At 42.2% G+C, this 19,533-nt stretch overlaps 1 protein-coding gene across 2 annotated transcripts in view; it reads right to left on the bottom strand.

Annotated features, from left to right (window-relative positions):
• Positions 1 to 19,533, bottom strand: part of PITRM1 (pitrilysin metallopeptidase 1) — a 36,821-nt gene that overhangs the window by 12,297 nt on the left and 4,991 nt on the right. The window contains exons 3-14 of one of the 2 annotated variants that reach the window (XM_038530213.1): positions 19,187 to 19,293; positions 18,480 to 18,631; positions 17,787 to 17,901; positions 17,616 to 17,712; positions 16,279 to 16,439; positions 9,581 to 9,707; positions 9,215 to 9,303; positions 8,281 to 8,409; positions 7,528 to 7,641; positions 7,253 to 7,349; positions 6,198 to 6,332; positions 1,140 to 1,278 (exon numbers count right to left, since the gene is read on the bottom strand). In XM_038530213.1, the coding sequence (XP_038386141.1) occupies positions 1,140 to 1,278; positions 6,198 to 6,332; positions 7,253 to 7,349; positions 7,528 to 7,641; positions 8,281 to 8,409; positions 9,215 to 9,303; positions 9,581 to 9,707; positions 16,279 to 16,439; positions 17,616 to 17,712; positions 17,787 to 17,901; positions 18,480 to 18,631; positions 19,187 to 19,293 (1,462 nt within the window). Of the gene's footprint in view, positions 1 to 1,139; positions 1,279 to 6,197; positions 6,333 to 7,252; positions 7,350 to 7,527; positions 7,642 to 8,280; positions 8,410 to 9,214; positions 9,304 to 9,580; positions 9,708 to 16,278; positions 16,440 to 17,615; positions 17,713 to 17,786; positions 17,902 to 18,479; positions 18,632 to 19,186; positions 19,294 to 19,533 lie in introns of those variants that run through there. The other variant, XM_038530214.1, reaches the window with a different exon arrangement.

Genomic DNA, 19,533 nt, shown 5'->3' with positions numbered 1-19,533 from the left:
GTATACCTATTTTGGTAGACTCTGTTAATATAGAATTTACATATGACAAAATCCACAGTTGTAAAGATAATTCAATGAATTCTGACAAATGCATAAAGTAATGTAATCATCACGTGAAGACAGAACATTTCTATTCCCCAGAAAGTTCCCTCCTGGCTCCCTGCAGGTGACCCCCTGCCCTCACTTGCTTCTGTTAGGATGGTTTTACCACTTCTACAATTTCATGTAAATGGACTGAGTAGGTATTTTTGTGCCTGCTAACTCCCCAGCACAATGCTCTAGAGATTCCTCACTATTGAGTGTACCAGGATTTTGCTCCTCTTTGTGTGGCTGAGCCATATTTCCCAGTACAGATATACCATGTTGATGGAAATATAGCTCCCCTGAAGTTTGTGTGGACATACACTTTCATTTCTTTTGGGCAAATACTCTGGAGCAGACCACTGGGCCTAACATTAAGTGTGTGTTTAGACAGTAAGAAATCATGTAGCTGACTCTGTCTTCACCCACACCTGCACCACACAGACACGGGCGGGACCTCATGACAAGGCCTTCATCCCTCACCGAGATTCACTTCTTTTTATTTTTTCTGTTACTTTTTTAAAATAATAAATTTATTTTTTATTGGTGTTCAATTTGCCAACATACAGAATAACACCCAGTGCTCATCCCGTCAAGTGCCCCCCTCAGTGCCCGTCACCCATTCACGCCCACCCCCGCCTTCCTCCCCTTCCACCAACCCTAGTTCCCCTTCCACCACCCCTAGTGAGATTCACTTCTTCCGAGCTCAAAATCATACAGTCTGCAGTGCTCACTTGGTGATTAACTATAACTACAGACTGCAACATAACAGATTTTAGTGGTATATTACAGCCCCTGGTAAGTACCAAGTACTTATAAAATCTGTAAAATGTAAGGCCTCCTTCCTACAACTTCTGTCTTTCCTGCTGAACTAGAGGATGAATCTCCTGAGAATAAAGGCAAACCCTGGCACTGAAGCCATCACACCCAGCACTGACCTTTGTCAGTGCCCAATAAATGTCTGTTAGTGGAAATGATACTTGCATCCAACTGTACATTCCCTTTACAAAGTTCACTGGGTTTGGCTGAAGGCTAGGAGTTAGGATGAAAACATCTACCTTTCTCATAGATCTGCTGCTTGTCCTTCGGGGAAAGAGAGTTGACCTTCTGCTTTAGTTTTTCTGTCTCCATCTGTGCTTGTTTCTCCGGATACTTGTCATCGGGTGTCATTGACAAAGTCAGCTTGTGCGGATTATTCTGCAACAGACACAGCAACAAAGGCCAAACTGAAACAAGATCTCACTGGAGCCCAACATGCTGACCAGTTTCCAGCGCCACATGCTGGGGCAGGATGTGCCCACCTGTTTTGAATAGTGAGGACAACAGAGCATCCATCCCTCAAAGGCCGTCCTGCAGAAATCTCAGGAGGTATGGGACACTCCAGCCACCACGCTCATCACAAAGTAACATGTCAGTCACACATGCTGGGGTTCTCACTATTGGGATGCTTACTCTTATGGTACTATGTCTAAACCCCAAAAGTATCAACATTCAACATTTTCTTTATAAATCTTTCACTCTAAATTGAAAATAACAGAATAAAATAATGTAATTTTTATTGAATCTTCTTTAGTTTTAACCTCTCAAAAAGTTAGAACTAAATTCTTTATTCAGCATTTTGTAAATCAAGAGAATGAACTAGACATCCATTTAATGTAAAAGTATTAGGTGATTTAATGTGCTTCTTTCTTCAACACATACACAGAGCTCATCTATTTGCAATATTACAGGGAGGAAAGAGAACCAGACTACAGCATAAACTTAATGCCAAGTAACTTTGAGGAACAGACAGATGGCAGGTCAAGTGCCAAACCTAAGCCAAAATGGCACACAGCACAACAGAGCTGCCATTCATACAGAACCAGTCTAATCTCTGTGGTAAAGCCTTGGAGGTGCTACTACATTCATGACAATCTACCAGGGCATACACACCAAGTACAAATGCCCCGAAGCAAATGCAAATAAATGAGCAAATCCTAAAGGAATTCATCAAGAAAACAGCCCAAATATCCACGCATTTAGGTTATTGTTCTTGTATTCTCAAACAAACAAAGTCAAGGTACCGATGGCTTCTTAGGTGAATTCTACCAAACATTTAAAGAGTTAATACCTAAGTTCCTCAAACTATTCTAATAAAACAGAAAGGAAGGAAAGCTTCCAAATATATTCTATGAGGTCGGCATTACCCTGGTACCAAAGCTGAAGACACTACAAAAAAAGAAAATGACAGGCTGGTATTTCTGATAAAACAAGATGCAAAAATCCTCAACACATTATCAGCAAACCACATTCAGCAATAACATTAAAGCGATCATTTGCTGGGGCTCTGGGTGGCTCAGTGGCTGGGCATCTGCCTTCGGCTTTGGTTGTGATCCTGGGGTCCTGGGATAGAGTCTTGCAATGGGCTCCCTGCAAGAAGCCTGCTTCTTCCTCTACCTATGTCTCTGCCTCTCTCTGTCTCTCATGAATAAATTAAATCTTTAAAAAAATAAAAATAAAAACGATCATTTGCCAATAGGTACAGAAAAGCATTTGATAAAGTTTAACATCGTTTGTGATAAAAACTCTCAACAAAATGGGATTAAAGGGAATATACCTGAACAGAATAAGGGCCACATCTGGCAAACCAATAGCTGACATCATACTGAATGGAGAAACTCTGAGCGCTTTTGCTCTAAAATCAAGAATGAGACAAGGAGTCCATTCTCACCACTTTTATTCAACACAGTTCTGGAAATTGTAGCTGTAGCCATCAGACAAGAAATAAAAAGACATCTAAATTGGTAAGGAAGAAGTAAAACTTCTCCAGGTAGAGAAGAGGCCATGTAAGAGAAGGTCAGAAGGGCAAAGATGCAGTTTGGGAGAGAAACAAACCATGGTTTGTCCACAGCAGGGAAGAGGCAGGTGATGCAGAGAATGGTGAAAGACTCTCACACTGGGGAGCTCACCAATAGGGAGAATGAATCCCTGTAACATATGCTTTTGGAAATGAGAGAGGCCGAATGTCATGAGTTCTTACACCCAATGGGACACAGAATCTGGAATCTAAAACATTGGCATCAGAGGGTGTTAGGAAGCAGTATTCCACCCTTAAAGAGACAGCACACCAAACAGCCTTGCAGATCTAGCATGGAACCAGCAGTTTCAGAACCGTCAGGGGCAGAGTGATTTGCTCATCTTAAGAGTGTGGCCGAGAGATAGGGATCAAGGGGAGACCCCTGCAGGAACAAGGGAGCTGATAGGCATCACTTTCCTCTCCTACCCCCAGCATTAAACAATGGTCATCTGTGGGATCCAGAACTACACTGACACTCCTCACTTAACTGGCACCAAGCCACACTTCCTCTATGCTTCAGCGGATCTGTCACTACCAGTAGCACTCAGTCGTGGCACTGTGGGCCTCTCCCCGTGAAGACTGCTACAAACCCTGCCAATACCACATCTCTGACCCATGCGTTTTGAGGGAAACTCAGTTCTGGCGGCAGTGGGGGCAAGATCACTTCACAAGCAGACCACTGGACACTTTGTTAAAATGTGCCCCACTCCTGCTGGGAAACAAATACTGTCCACAACAAACAAAGAGAGCCTGGAGAGAAAACTGAAGGAAAAAGAAGCCAGGACACAACAGCAAGGCACCCATAGGAGACACTCCCTGAAGTTCCAGGCACAGGGAACAGGGCACAGTGCACTGCAGGGCACTTCAAGATCTCTTCTTCCTAAGGTCACTACCGTTAAGAGCAAGAGAGATAGCTGACTTCCCTAACACATGGACACAGACACAGAGTTGACAAAATGAGGAGACGGAGGAATAAGTCCCAAATGAAAGGAAAAGACCAAACCACAGTGAGAGACTAAGTAATAAGGTTTAAGTAGTATGCCTGGTTGAGAATTTAAAGTAATGATCACAAAAATACTCACTGGACTTGAAAAAGAGTAGAGGACCTCAGTGAGACCCTTAACAGAGAGATGAAAAGAATCAGAGATGAAGAACACAATAAATTAAAAAAAAAATACAACTGATGGAATGAATAGGCTAGAAGTAGTACAGAAACAAATTAGTGACCTGGAAGACAAAATAATGAAAAGGAATCAAGATGAACACACGAGAGGAAAAAGAAAAACTATGCAAATTTGAGAACAGTCTTCAAGAACTCAGTGCCTCCCATCAAGCAGAATAACATTCGTGTTACAAAATGAGAGACAGAAAAGGAAACAGAATATTTATTTGAAAAACTCATAGCTGAAAACTCCCTTAACCTGGGGAAAGAAACAGATGACAGATCCAGGAGCCACAGAGGTGGCACCAAATATTCAACCTAAGGAGGTCCACACCAAGACAAACAGTAATTAAAATGGTAGTACTGATAAGAAAAAAAAAAGCAGGAAGAGAAAAGAAGACATTACATAGGGAACAAACACTAAGGCTACGAGTGAATTTTTTAGCAGGACCAAGCCTGAGGGGAGTAGCATGACATATTCAAAGTGCTGAAAGGGGAAAATGTGCAGCCAGGAATACACTATCCAGCATAGCTATCATTAAGAATAGAAGACAATACAAGTTTCTCAGGCAAACAAAACTGTAAGAGTTCATTCATGACCACTAAACTCATCCTATAAGAAATATCAAAGAGGACCCAACATGTTAGGCTCCATGCTCAGTGTGGAGTGTGCTTGGGATCTTCTCTCTCCCTTTCCCTCTGCCCCTCCCTCCTGCTCACTCTCTTGTGCGCATGGCTCTCTCTTTAAAATAAATAAATAAAAAATTTTGGGATATTACATGAACTCAGTCGATAAAGCAGTGGCAGGGTTTGAGAGGACTGACTCTAATTCTGAAAGAAGTTGTACCATGGGTAGAATGCTGCTTTCAAACAGCACCTGCTACAGAGAAATTTTTTTATGAAAGGAAGGGTCTGTCATTGTGACAAACTTCATCAGTGTCTTATTTTATGGAATGCCAGTCACCCCCACCTTCAGCAGCCATCACCATTCCCCACCAGCAAAGATTACGACTTACTGAAAGTTCAGATAACTGGCATTTTTTAGCAGTATTTTTTACCTAAGATGTGAATGTAGTTATTTTTAAACATAATGCTATTGCACGCTTAGCAGACTGCAGGACTGCAGGGTAGTGTAAACCTAACTTTTACGTACACTGGTAAACCAAAACATTCACTCAACTCTATTTGCTTTACTGCGATGGTGTGAACCACACATGCGCTCTCTCCAAGGAATGCCTGTACAAAGAAAACTGGAAAATCCACAAGTATATGGAATTTACACAAGACATCCCTAAACAACCAGTAGATTAAAGAGTCAATAAGGGACCTTGGAAAATACCTTGAGACAAATGAAACCATAAGCAGAACACAGAGAACTACAGGACCCCACAGAATCAGTGGTAAGAGGGACACGTACCCAATTCACACATACGTTAAAAACAAAGACCAATGAGTTTTTAAACTATCTCCGTATCCTCAGTAAATAGAAAAGTGAGATCCAGCCAGACCTACGGTAGCAGAACACAGGAAACAATGAAACTCCTATCACAGAGAAGATTTTTTTTCAGACATTTGACAAAAGTGCCAACCCTTCAGATACACTAAGAAAACAAGCCCGGCAGCACCAGCAGTACAGCAATCTACGGGCATGAACCAGACGCCTAGATGAACAGACCCCGAAACCCACATCACCTTCCAAGACTGAAGTGTGAAGAGAGAAAACTCTGAATAGATCAGTAACTCACGAAGGCACTGAAACAGTAATGAAAACACACACACACACACACACACAACCACTCCTGATGAAGAAATCCCAGAACTGTATTTCTTCATAGGTCAAGTCCACCAAACTTTTAATGACAATTGAACAACTCTTATCAAAACCTTCCCCAAAACTGAGGAGTAATACAATCTTTCTTTCAACAAAGCAGAACAGAAATGCCTACAGATGTTTTTGTTTATACACATGTATACATACACTCACATACAAAAAACACTCATGTGTTCATATAAAAAGCCAACTTGTGTCAGAATCAAAACTAAACTTGTTAATAGGAGCATTAATTAATAATTAAGAAATTATGTCATGTATTCACATAAATTCTCCAATTTCCTTACCTTAAAATACTGTTTTACTTTTTCTTGCAAAAACTGTGGATTTTCCTTGAGGCACTGCCTGAATCGAGCCACCTGACTCCCCAGCTTCAGGAGCTGCACAGGGTCCCCGTCGTGATTCCAGCAGGAGGCAATGTACTGCAACCAAGAACATCCAATCCACATGCACATTACACGACGAACTCTAGTCAGCTCACTCAATACCAAATGTGACATTTTATTATCATCTCGGTTTCTGTATTCAAAATTTGATTATAACCAAAATTAAGTCATTCCTTGGCTAGGCAATTTTTAAATCTGTCTTTTCTCTAGTAAAGTAAAGCACAGGTATTAAAATTACTTTTAGGAAATATAATTACCAACAGACCTACAGTAATGAATCTCTACCTGTATATACTCCATGTGAATCTGTCCTATATAAAAATAGAAGATAGGGATCCCTGGGTGGCGCAGCGGTTTGGCGCCTGCCTTTGGCCCAGGGCGCGATCCTGGAGATCCAGGATCGAGTCCCATGTCAGGCTTCCGGTGCATGGAGCCTGCTTCTCCCTCTGCCTGTGTCTCTGCCTCTCTCTCTCTCTCTGTGACTATCATAAATAAATAAAAAAAAAAATTAAAAAAAATAAATAAATAAAATAAAAATAGAAGATATAAGGGGAGCTTAGGTGTCTCAGTCGAGTGTCCGACCTTGGTTTCTACTCGGGTCATGATCTTGGGGTCTTGAGGTTGAGCCCTGTGGTGGGCTCCACACTCAGTGTGGAACCTGCTTAGGATTCTTTCTCTGGCCCTCCACCCCAAGCATGCTCTTTCTCTCTCTAAAACAAATGATTCTTAAAAAGAAAAATAAGATATCAGAAAGCCAATTAGGCTGGTAAAAAGACATGTTTATAAAACTAAATTAAGTTTATATCAGACCCCAAACAGCACAATTTTCAAGGTTCCAATGAAAAGCGCTGTGAGTAGCTGCTACCTGTGTTTTCAGTGCCATCAAGTACCCACTGGTCACAACAGTAAAAACAAAGAAAACACAAATGTAAGGAGGTAAAAGAGAAATTACGCACAGACGTCAGGGTGAGGCCAAAGCTGACAGACTGATGCTTCATTTGTATTTCAATTTTATGAAGGAGAGCCTCAATTTGGTCCTCTTTGAATCCTTTCCTACAGAAACAGAGAATGGGGATGTTAAAAAGGAACCAATACACCAAAGCAGCAGAGATCATCTTTAAACACCTTGGAGTGAATGAACACGTTTTAGGAGGTAAAGAGAGTAAAACATGGAGGGAGGTGAGCTCCCTCACTGGACAGTGTCAGGAATGTGAGCACCAGCCACACGCACTCGATGACTTCCTCGATCGTCCTGTCAATGATGTCCCGCACAGACTGGGTGTCCTGCTCCGAGATCCCCTGCAAGCCCACACTGAAGTAGGCCTCCCGCGTGTAGCCGTTGTACCTGCAACATACAGGTCAGTCACACAGCAGAATTCCGATGGCTTCGATCATCACAACACGCTTCACTTAAAGATCCAACACTCTAGAGAAGAGAGCTATGGACACTTAAACCTCCCAAGTTTTCCACTAAAAAGCCAATTGAAGCAGGGTCTTCAGATACCTGCTCCTCAGATATAACTGGTCATACGTGCATTCGTGTCCACATTTATATTTCTAAAATTCACCGCAATTTAACCTTCAGAGTTATGCTAAGTTAAATCTGGAAATAACACTGCTGAGCTTTACAAAATCTTAAGATTTGAAAGAATATTTAACAACCTGGCTTTTAAAGAAGGCCGCAGTACACCACTCTGAGATCTTGGACAAGCTATCACCCCCCCCCCCCCGCCCCCAAATGTCCCCTTCAGGGGACAGAAGACAGCTGAACTGGATCTGTCATCTCATGCACTGTTCGGTGCTGGGGAGCAGGGAACCACTCTGTGACTGTAGGATGTTGTGCATACTCTGTTCCTAACCCCACTCACCTGATGTTAATAACCCTCCCCAGCTGTGACAACCAAACACTTGTCCAGACACTGTCAAATGTCCAAACTGGCCCCAAGTGCAAATACCACTGACCTGATCTGATAATGAAACTTACCCAACATCAGGAGAAAAGTCTGTACCAAGTCCAGATTCAATCAATGCTTTATAGAAAGGGGAGTTGGGTCCACTGATCAAGAGCGAAGACAGGAGGTTTAACGTGAAGGCTTCAAATGTATCAGTGATGCTTCATTTAAAAGAGGGGGCAGGGAGAGAAAAAGGGAAACTGTTGCTCCTCGTAAATTTTTTCCAATCACTAAAATCACCACTAAATCAACACTTTTACTTCCAAAGAAGTGGATGTTCTACAAACGCTTGCATTTTAACCTTTACTTTAAATTATATGGATAAAAGACAGTAATTGTTTTTTGGTTTGCAAAGCTCTCATAAACCAGATTACTTTGGGGTCCCAAACCATGAAGTTGACTTAGCTGTATATCGAATGCCATCACATTAGTGTGCCAAGCACTCTGACCCACACTATCTCAATTAAAAGTGCACTGTGCACACCTAGACAAGAACAGAGAGGAGACGGGGGACCGTGTCCAGCAGTGTGGCCACTCAGGGCAGCCAGCCCCGATGCGGGATGGCAGAGGATGGCAGCCTGCCTACGTGCCCCGTGGGTGCCAGATCTCCACAACTACAGTGTCACGTGCCGTGCAGGTTTTTGAAGCCTGTGTTCACTGTGCTCTTCCCACGTGCAAGGGCCCTTGTGGTCCTACCCCGACAAATATTAACAACTGCCATCCAAGCCAGTTTTCTCCACAGAAATAAGCTTTAAAATGCACTAAGAAAATAAGTTTTTTTTTTTTTTTTTTTTGGATAGCTACTATAGTGGCAATTTCCTCAGAACCATCCCAGATGCTAAAATCTTCCCTGCCACCCAACAGCTGCTCGACTCCTAAATCCTAACCATCAACGAACTTATACCTGGAGCATTTGCCTCCAGCCCTGCTAAGGTGCACTTTTCCTACTTCACAGCAGACACTTACTCTGGTAAGAGGAAGCTGACCCCGACGGTTGTTTGTTTAGAGGAATCTGCAGCCAGTGAGTCTGGGCCACATGTTATCTGGAATTCCCTCTGTAAAAGGAGGTGATGCTTTAAGTAGGTGCAGAGTATGAACGACTGCCTTTAAACTAGTAGAAGTTACCCGTGTACATATAAAGTGGCCCAAGAGATGCTTTCCACTAAGTTAACCTTTTCAAACAAATAACCATTCCTTTGAGTTAAGAAGCTCTTACATTCAAGTCAGAGGCCACAATATTTGAAAATCCTATTACTAATACACAGTTTGACTCTCCATCTCAGTGTATTTAGTAGGTAAAAACACTGCTTATTCTCTGGATGGGGCACTTACTGGCTTATCCCACGGCTTCTGAGCTGGCACTGCAGTGTTTGTCTCAATTTTCTCAAATTTACTTAGTGCTTCTTTGTGAATTTGTTTCAGATGCTGTTCTAGTGGAAAATTGCCATAAGTGAAGAACCTAAAATGTTCAGAGAATATATTAAGTCTACCTTAGTTTAAAAGATTAGAAATTAACACAGATGGATTTTTATATAAAATGGAAGGTATGCAGAGTAGGAAAAGCCTAAACTCACCTCATCCCAGATACAAATAGGGCAGTTACGTCAGGGTAAATAACCCAGAAAACCACCTGACACCAGCAGAACAAATGCCACAACGGAATGCAGAGAAGAGACCACACTGGAGAGAGTGGGAAGGGAGGGAGGAGTCACTGTGGGGGGCTAAAGGGACTTGGGGTCGGTCTGCTGGAGGGAAGGACCTGTGGGTGGGAAGAGCACCAGAGGGTCACACTGGTGAGCTGACATAGGAACGTGAATCCCCACGACATCCTGGTTTGAAAGCCAGAGGGGCCAAGTTTTAGGAGTTCTGACAATCAATGGGACTTATAGCTGGAACTTTCAACATGAGCAGGCTATGTTCTGAGAGAACCTGGAGGGTGATGGGAAACTGAGTCCCTGCCCTGAAAGAGCACCACCAAAGCAGCAGTGTGAAAAGGCAGGAGGCATCCAGGAGGGAGAGCTGTTTACCATTCAGGAGGCCAGAGAGTCCAACCCCCATTGGGAAAAAATAATAAACCCAATGATGTCCATATCAAGCCACATAGTAATTAAAGTAGCAAAAAGCAGTGATAAAGAGAATTATAAAAGCAACAAAAGAAAGTTATGTAAAAGGAAAACCCCAAAAGGCTACTACCAGTGGGTTTTTCAACAGAAACTTTGCAGGCCTGAAGAAAGTGGCATGATACATTCAAAATGCTGAGAAAAATCTAGCCAAGAACACTGAATCCAGCAAGGCTGTCATTCATAATAGGAGGAGATATAAAGCAGTGTCCTAGGCAAACAAAAGTTAAAGGAGTTCCTGGCCACTAAACTAGCACTACAAGAAATGTTAATGGGGACTCTGAGTGGAAAAAGAACATTAAGAGTTAAGTTTTAAAAAAGCAGGAAACACAAAAATGGTAAAAATAAGCATATCTGTAAAAATCAAGGGACTCACACAACAGAAAAGAATGTAAAGTATGATACCATATATGGTGGTGGGGAGTAGAGATTGGGTACAAACAAGCAACCATCAGCTACATACAGACTGCTATGTGCAAAAGTTACATACAAACCTAATGGTGACCATATATCAAAACCCAGTCATATGAAAAAAATAAACAGAAAAGATTCTAAGCATATCACTAAAAAAAACTAACTTATGGTGAGAGAATGAGGAAAAAGAAAAACCAAAAAAATAACCATAAAACAAGTAACAAAACGGCAGTAAATATATACATATCCATAACTACTTTGAATATAAGTTGACTAAATGCTCCAATCAAAAGACAGAGGGTGACTGATAAAAAAAAAACAAGATCCATTGATACAAGGGACTCATTTCAGACCTAAAGACACCTGCAGATTGAAAGAATGGAAAACATTTCTCATGCAAAGTGAAAAGAAAGCTAAGGTAGCAATATTTACATTAGATGAAATAAACTTTAAAACAAAGACTGCAACAAAAGACAAAGGACACAGGCAGCCCTGGTGGCTCAGCGGTTTAGCTCCACCTTCAGCCCAGGATGTGATCCTGGAGACCCAGGATAGAGTCCCAAGTAGGCTCCCTGCGTGGGGCCTGTTTCTCCCTCTGCCTGTGTCTCTGCCTCTATCTCTTTCTCTGTGTCTCTCGTGAATAAATAAATAAAATCTTAAAAAAAAAAAAAGACAAAGGACGCTATATAATCATAAAAGGAACAATCCAACAATTACTAACACTAATACTTATGTACCCGGGCAGCCCGGGTGGCTCAGCGGTTTAGTGCCGCCTTCAGCCCAGGGCCTGATCTTGGAGACCTGGGATCGAGTCCCACATGGGGTTCTGTGCATGGAGCCTGCTTCTCCCTCTGCCTGTGTCTCTGCCTCTCTTTCTCTGTCTCTCATGAATAAATAAATAAAATCTTAAAAAAAAAATACTTATGCACCCAACATAGGAGCAGCCAAATACATAAAACAGTTAATAACCATTATAAAGGAACTTACAATAAGACGACAGTAACAGTAAGGGATTTTAACACCCCACTTACATCAATGAACAGATCCTCTAAACAAGAAACCAACAAAGAAACAATGGCATTGAACAACACATTGCACCAGATGGACTTAAGGGATATGTTCAGAACACTCCATCCTAAAACAGAATACACATTCAAGTGCACACAGAACATTCTTCAGAGTAGGTCACATGTTAGACCACAAATTCAAAAAGACCAAAGTCATACCATGCATCTTTTCTGACTACAACACTATGAAATTAGAAATCAACAGTAAGAAAAATGTCTGAAAGACCACAAATGCACGGAGGTTAAACAACATTCTACTATACAATGAGTGAGTCAATCAAAAAATCAAAGAGGAAATAAAAAAAACACATGGAAACAAATGAAAATGAAAACACAATAGTCCAAAATCTTTGGGATTCAGTAAAAGTGTTTGTTAAGAGAGAAGTTTATAGCAATACAGGCCTAACTCAAGAAGCAAGAAAAATCTCAACCTAAATTTACACCTACAGGACATAGAAAAATAACATGGAAAACCCCAAGCCAGCAGAAGGAAGGAAATAATAAAGATGAAAGCAGAAATATATGATATAGAAACTAAAAAAATACAACAGATGAAACCAGGAGCTGGTTCTTTGAAAAGAGCAACAAAATTGATTAACCTCTAGCCAGGATCATTAAAAAAAAATAAAAAAGAAAAAAAGAAAAAGGAAAGAGGACCTTAATAAACAAAAACACTAATAATAAAAGAGGAGAAACAACCACCAACACCACAGAAATACAAACATTTATAAAAATATGTCATGAAAACTATATGCCAATAAATTGGACAACCTAGAAGAAATAGATAAATTCCTAGAAACATACAAAACTACCAAAACTGAATCAGGAAGAAATAGAAAATTTCAACAGACCTACCACCGGGAAAGAAATTGAATTAGTAATAAACTCCAAATAAATAAGTCCAGGACCAGTTTGGCTTCATAGGCGAATTCTACCAAACATTTAAAAGTGGAGTTAATAGCTATTCTTCTCAAGCTTTTCAAAAAAAATACAGGAGGAATATAAACTTCCAAATTCATTCCATGAGGCCAATATTACCCTGATTTGAAGGGATATGTGCACATACTCCTGTGTTTATAGCAACGTTATATACAATAGCTGAGATATGGAAGCAGCCCAAGTGTCTGTCGACAGACGACTGGACAAAGATGTGGTATATATAATGGAGCTGTACTCAGCCATAAGAGAATGAAATCTTGCCATCTGCAAGAACGGATGGAGCTAGAGAATAGAATGCTAAGTGAAATTAAGTCAGAGAAAGACAATTACTGTATGATTTCAATCATGTGGAATTTAGGATAACAAATGAGCAAAGGGAGAAAGAAAAACTGAAAAAAACTGGTCTTAACTCTAGAGAACACTCTCATGGTTATTAGGGGTAAGGTGGTGGGTTGATGGGGGACATAGGTGATGGGGGATCTTGACGAACATTGAATAACATATGCCAAGTGTTGAATTATGTTATTTTACACCTGAAATTAATATAACACTGTACGTTAATTACAACAGAATTAAAAAGACAAACTTAAAAATGGAAGGTACATTGGTGTGCCAGAGTGGCTCAGTCGGTTAAGTGTCCGACTTTGTCTCAGGTCAAGATCTCGGGGTCTCAGGATCCAGTGCCATGTTGGACTCCCTGCTCAGTGGGAAGTCAGCTTGTCCCTCTGCCCTTCCCCTGGCTAGTGCTAAGTGAACAAAATCTTTAAAGAACCAGAAGGTACACATATATATAGCACCTCATAGCAAAATAGTTCCCATGTTGAAATGAAGTTTGTATAGAAATACATTGCATTCACTGGTTTTTGTTTTGTTTTTTAAGATTTGAGAGGGTGTGCATGCTGCGTACACCTGGGTAGGGGGGAATGGGGTAGGAGGAGAGAGAATTCTGAAGCAGACTTCCTGCTGAGCAGGGAGCCCAATGTGGAGCTGGATTCCAGGACCCTGAAATCACGATCTCAACCTAAGGCACTTCACCAATGAAGCCACCCAGGGGCCCCTGTTTACTTACCTAAACTAGAAAGACCAAATATTGGCTTTGATTTTTTTTTTTTTTTTTAAATAAGAAACACAACACAAATCATGTGAAAGTAATTAATTAAATGTAAATCTGCCGGAAGTTGCTCCTTATTTTAAATGTACTATATAAAGGGGTTTCAAAAATGAAGTAACTCATATGTTAAAATATTTGATGGTCTTAGCTACAGGAGTACAGTAACCCATCTTTTACTGTCAAAGTAAGGAATTTCACAAAGTTCAATTTCAGGCTACAAATCTCAGATTACGTGTTTTTAGGACAACATATTTATCCATCTAGGGAAAAAGAGTACAATGACACTGATTTTTTTTTTTTTTTTAAATAAGCTGTTTTCTGGGCTAAGACTCAGATACAGAAAACAGACTGGTGACTGCCAGAGGCAGGGGGTGGACAAAATGGGTAGGAGGGGTCCAAGCTTCCAGTTACATCATGGGCACATAACATACAGTATGGTGACTATGTTGAATAGTGTAGTGTATATTTAAAAGCTGCTAACAGATCTTAACAGTTCTCATCAGAAAAAAATATTTACAACTATATGCAGTGATAGATGTTAACTGGACTTATTGTGGTGATCACTTCATGGCATATGCATGACCCAAATTGTTCTGTTGCACACCTACAACTACTGCAATGCTATATGTTGGTTATATCCCAAAAAAATAAACACATCTGATTTGGGGAACAAGTATCTTAAAGATCCTTCAAAATTTTCCACTCAGTGGCTCAAAGAGTGGCACTCCAATAACAAGTAGCACCCCTGGCATCCATGGAGACGCTGATCTCTAAATGCCGGGCTCCACTTAGTCTCAGGACTCCTTGGAGAAAGAAGTAGCTACAGATCAGGAGCAGGATGAACCAGGATTTGGGGCAGGATACAGAAACCAGTTATTGAAAACTAAAGACACCATTAGATAAGATGAGCTTAAAGGAATTCCCTTGAACGACGGCTGAAACAATTTTGAGCATAAAAAAAAAAGATCCTAAAAAAAAAAAAAAAAGATCCTATTCAATTATATAATTTGAAGTATACACATATACAAAAAATATTTCTGTGAGATAACAATGGTATTAAAAATAAACCATACGAAAGTAAAAGAAAAAAAGGTTCCTCTGTCGCCATTGGAGGAGCTACTGCCACCATCTCCCTTTAAAATTGGACCCCCAAAGAAAAGAAGCCTGTCTCCGCCCTTCCCGTTAGAGCTGTACTTCAGGCTAACCCATCAGCCCCTACTGATGGGAGAAGCTCATGTTCACCCAAGTCCAGTTAATAAACATACAAGAAATTGAATTTTTTTGAGTGTGTGCATGCATATGCACACACAGGGAGCAGGGATGGGGGAGGAGAGAATCTCAAGCAGACTCCCCGCTGAGTGCACAGCTGAACACAGGACTTTATCTTAGGACCCTGAGATCATGACCTGAGCCAAAACCAAGAGCTGGAACGCTGAACCAAGTGAGCCACCAAGGTGTCCCCCAAAATTAAAGAATTCTTTAGAACACTCTGCAAACTCTATTGGAATTGTTCCAGGCAGTGAACACACCAAACAACGAATAAGTAAATAAATCAAAGAACATTAACAGCTTGGTAAGAAACAGAATATTCACAGAATGCCAGGATACCAACCCTGCAGATGGCCTGTGTCTCTCCAGGGAGAAAAACAGAGCTTTACAAAATATATGCGCCTCATTTGGATTGAACATGTTATTTTAGGTACTACCGGGAAATCCGGATTTGGAATAATTAGTGGGTGCTTTCAAGCAAGTATTTAAATATAGTATGATGTCATAAAATGTTTCAGGGTCCCGAATTTAAGTATTAGAGGTAGACCATCATGAGGACTGTCATCTCCCTTATATGTGGTATGTTTATGAAGTTCATCATTCTACGCTCTATGGTTTTTGTATGCTTCAAAGTTTTTGTTATCAAAATTCAAATTTTTTTACATTTTAAATAATCTTGAAAATTTGATTTTCCATCAGCATTTTATTTATAAATACACACATTGGTGTTTTGTTATTAGTAACAGCTGAAACCAGCAAGTTCCCCAGTTTAGCCAGGGTAACCGCCATTTCCCGAGCACCTCAGGAGGGGGACGGTCGCCAGTACACCCAAGTCCTACATCGTAAAGCTGAGGTGCAGGGGGCTGATGGTGGCAGTATCCGGACCCTCCTTTAGGAGGCGCTGTCACTATCATGCTGGGCACAGAAAAGTTGCTGCTGTAGACATGCAGAATGAACATCAATCTGTTAAGGGAAGAATCCTCTAAATCTACGTAGCTCTTCATAAACAATCCTTTGCCAAATGTGAGAGAAGCCGTATCACTTAGTGTATGCACACCAGTATACTCTTCATCACCCACCATTAATTAAACGTCAAACGTGAAATATTACCTAGCATTACTGGGGTGATAATGGGTTGCATGGAACTGTTTAAGCTGCTCCCATGTGAGGTCTGGGATGCACAAGGGATCGCCCCCGGAGATCACAGAGTACGTGTGGTCAGGCAGGAGTCGGTTCTGAACGTGCTGCGAGAATATCCTCTCGTTGTCAGTCTTCAAATAAAAGAAAAGATATATGTGTGTGAAAAATAACACCCACTGTTACAACACAGCAGATGAACTACGCAGATGAACCACATTTTGGGAGTAACACCCTGAAATTTACACTGTCGCAGCAGTATACCAGGCACTCCCAGGATCCTAACAAAGCACACAACTCACTCACAATCCCCGCACAGGACCCAGGGATCAGGGCTCTCGCCAGAGGGAAAACACTTTGCACTGTGCACGGGCCACCAATAGCTACACAGCCGAGGGCCAGGGGAGGGATGTACGGAACAAGGAAAGATGCGCAAGGACCCCCGCCCATGAGCTGTGGGGAGGGGTCCCAAGGGCTTCTGGAGCAAAAGCAGCCACTCTAACAGGAGTTTCCAGGAGCTGCTGGAAGAAATGAAACCCTAATTGATTATTCAAAGGTAAGGAAGCCCTATGGTGCAGCAAAGCAGCCCCACATGTCAAGGCAGGACTCCACAGTCAGAGGCGCTGGGAAGACGGGCCCCAGCACAGAGGTCCTCAAACTGCCTGGTCTCAGATCTTTCATGCGCCCCAGAATCAATGAGGTCCCCAAAGAGCTTTTGATGATGTGGGTTTCTTGACTGCACAGGAGTGTGTGTGCACACACATAATGTTTCTGTATTAGAAATTAAAAATCTGAGACCTTTAAAAAAGTTACTTATTCACTCATTATCTTAACCCATCACTACATGTTAACAATAGTTTCTGGAAACTATTTCTGAGACAAAGCAGAAATATTAAAGAACAGCTCTGTTTTGCACATTTTGCAAATCTCCTTAATGTCTGGCCTAATTAGAGACGGCTGGACTCTGATATACTTGTTTCTGTGTCTGATCAACTATCAAAAAACTCTTAACACAGGCCCGGGGAAACTCCACATTGGCCAGCGTGAGAAAAGATGACAAGGTTTACCTCACGGACCTCCCACAGACCCCAGGCCAGGCCCCCACCGCAGCTGGAGAGCTGTAGCTGCAACACTGGGAGCTTGGCCCTCTACCGTCCAGCTGCTGGTTCAATAAGCCCAGCAAACAACGTGAGATAATGTCAACGGTCTTCCAGACCCAGGAACATTCCAATATCTCACACAGGAGGATCAGTGTTACACAGTTTTAAAAAGGAAACAACAAAACAAAACAAAAAACCCCCACAACTCACGAATACTCCCTTCATTTCATTAAAGACGACGCCTTTAAAGATTAAGGGTGTCTGGGGGTCTCTCGGATTCTCATGTTCCAGTCGCCATCCTTCCTGCCTAAATAATGATAAGTAATTACACAGTGACAGTGACTCCAATACTAAAGTCTAAATCAATCAATCATTACGTACCAGAAATCTAGTTCCCGCAAGCATGGGAAAAAGACCGCATCCAAATACACAGACAGCAGATTCTGGAAGTCCTTGGGATTTTGTGTGGAAAATGGGTATAGAGTATAATCGCTAGCTGGGTGTAAATGAAAACATTTTTGAGATTCGACAGATTCCCACAGGAATTAGTCATGTCCACCACCTCCTACCCCCCTACGGTGAGCCCTTACTGCCCCTGGCACAGAGGAAGCACCCTGCTGCTACAGGCTGGCCGGGGCGGGGGGAACAGGCACAGCCAGCCATGACCTCACATGCCTGCAAAGACGGCCTCACCCAGATTGCTGACTTAATGCACTTGGGAACTGTGGGCCCCAGGGCACTTCTCTCACACCATCAGCCTACGCGCTGCCCCAGTTCCTAAAACTAAGCTCAAACACCACCCCTGCCACATTAACTTAATGCCACAGAGATCAACTTTAATAGCAATGTTTCCAAAAGAGTATTATTATGACATTTTTCAGAAAAAGTCAGGTGTCTCTTCCTTAAAACTATAGTTTTTATAATCTGACCACGATGCGGCTTTCCCGAAGGATTAAAGTTCTAGCAGTTTTCAACCAGACCAGAGAGTGGTGCGCGTGTTCCCGCCTACGGGCTGCCAAGCACCCCCACACCCAGTGGCCCCCGGCACAGCCCCAGCACAGGAGGCCAGCTTACCTGTGAAGGCATTCATGAAAGTGGACAGTGACCGATTGAGCATCTTGAAGAAAGGATCTCTGCATGGGTATCTGTGAGAGCCACACAGGACGGTATGCTCTAGGATGTGCGGGACGCCAGAGCTGTCCATGGGAGTGGTGCGGAACTGCACGCTGCGGGGAAACAAGAGGAGCCAGCAGGCGAGCTCAGGTGCACAGCTCAGCGTCCAGGACTCCGCTCACCGCGGTTACCGGCCTTAACCCCTCCAGCCGCGTACCCTCGCACAAAAACGGTCTCTTACGACAACACAGAAGATCACTAACTCAGACCCCGAACTTTAACTATGTCACTGAGGACATAAATTCAATTAAACTTTCCCTTCTGTTTTCAAGATATGTGCAATAAAAATAAAAGATGAGGGGATCCCTGGGTGGCTCAGCGGTTTAGCTCCTGCCTTTGGCCCAGGGCGTGGTCCTGGAGTCCCAGGATCGAGTCCTGCATTGGGCTCCCTGCATGGAGCCTGCTTCTCCCTCTGCCTGTGTCTGTGCCTCTCTCTCTCTCTCTCTCGTGAATAAAATAAAATCTTTTTTTTTTTTTTTTTTAATAAAATAAAATCTTAAAAAAAATAAAATAAAAGATGAGTGAACAAAGCCTTTAAACTAGTTGTGGCGTGGCAGGTGCCATCAGTGGAAACAGTCAAGAGCGTGTGTGCACAACGCCCCCCACACCTGAACAAGTTGTTGCTGTCTTCTCTGGCCAAGTGCAAGTATTTTGCGCCTGTGCGGTCATGGCTGAGCTTCACTGCGGTCAGGGACAGTTCAGGAATGGCCGTCACCTGAATGAACGAGAAACATGTGAACAGCTAGTCAGATGGAAAGACGCTCGGACAGGCACGCGCACTGCACCGCGGGACCTGGTCTGTGTCACCAGGCAGCACCAGCACATCAGCAACACCTTGTTCAAACCCTAATCTTACAAACGAGCAAAGGCAGGCCTCGCACTGACCATCCTACGCACCCTCTTTCTGAAGGCTTACCGTCTGCTAGACACTTTCTGAACAGTTCACGGGTAACTG

This window comes from Canis lupus, chromosome 2 (assembly GCF_011100685.1).
Source record: "Canis lupus familiaris isolate Mischka breed German Shepherd chromosome 2, alternate assembly UU_Cfam_GSD_1.0, whole genome shotgun sequence".
Classification (NCBI taxonomy): Eukaryota; Metazoa; Chordata; class Mammalia; order Carnivora; family Canidae; genus Canis; species Canis lupus.
Note: the sequence above shows the minus strand (reverse complement) of the source record. Positions and strands in the feature narration are given on the sequence as shown.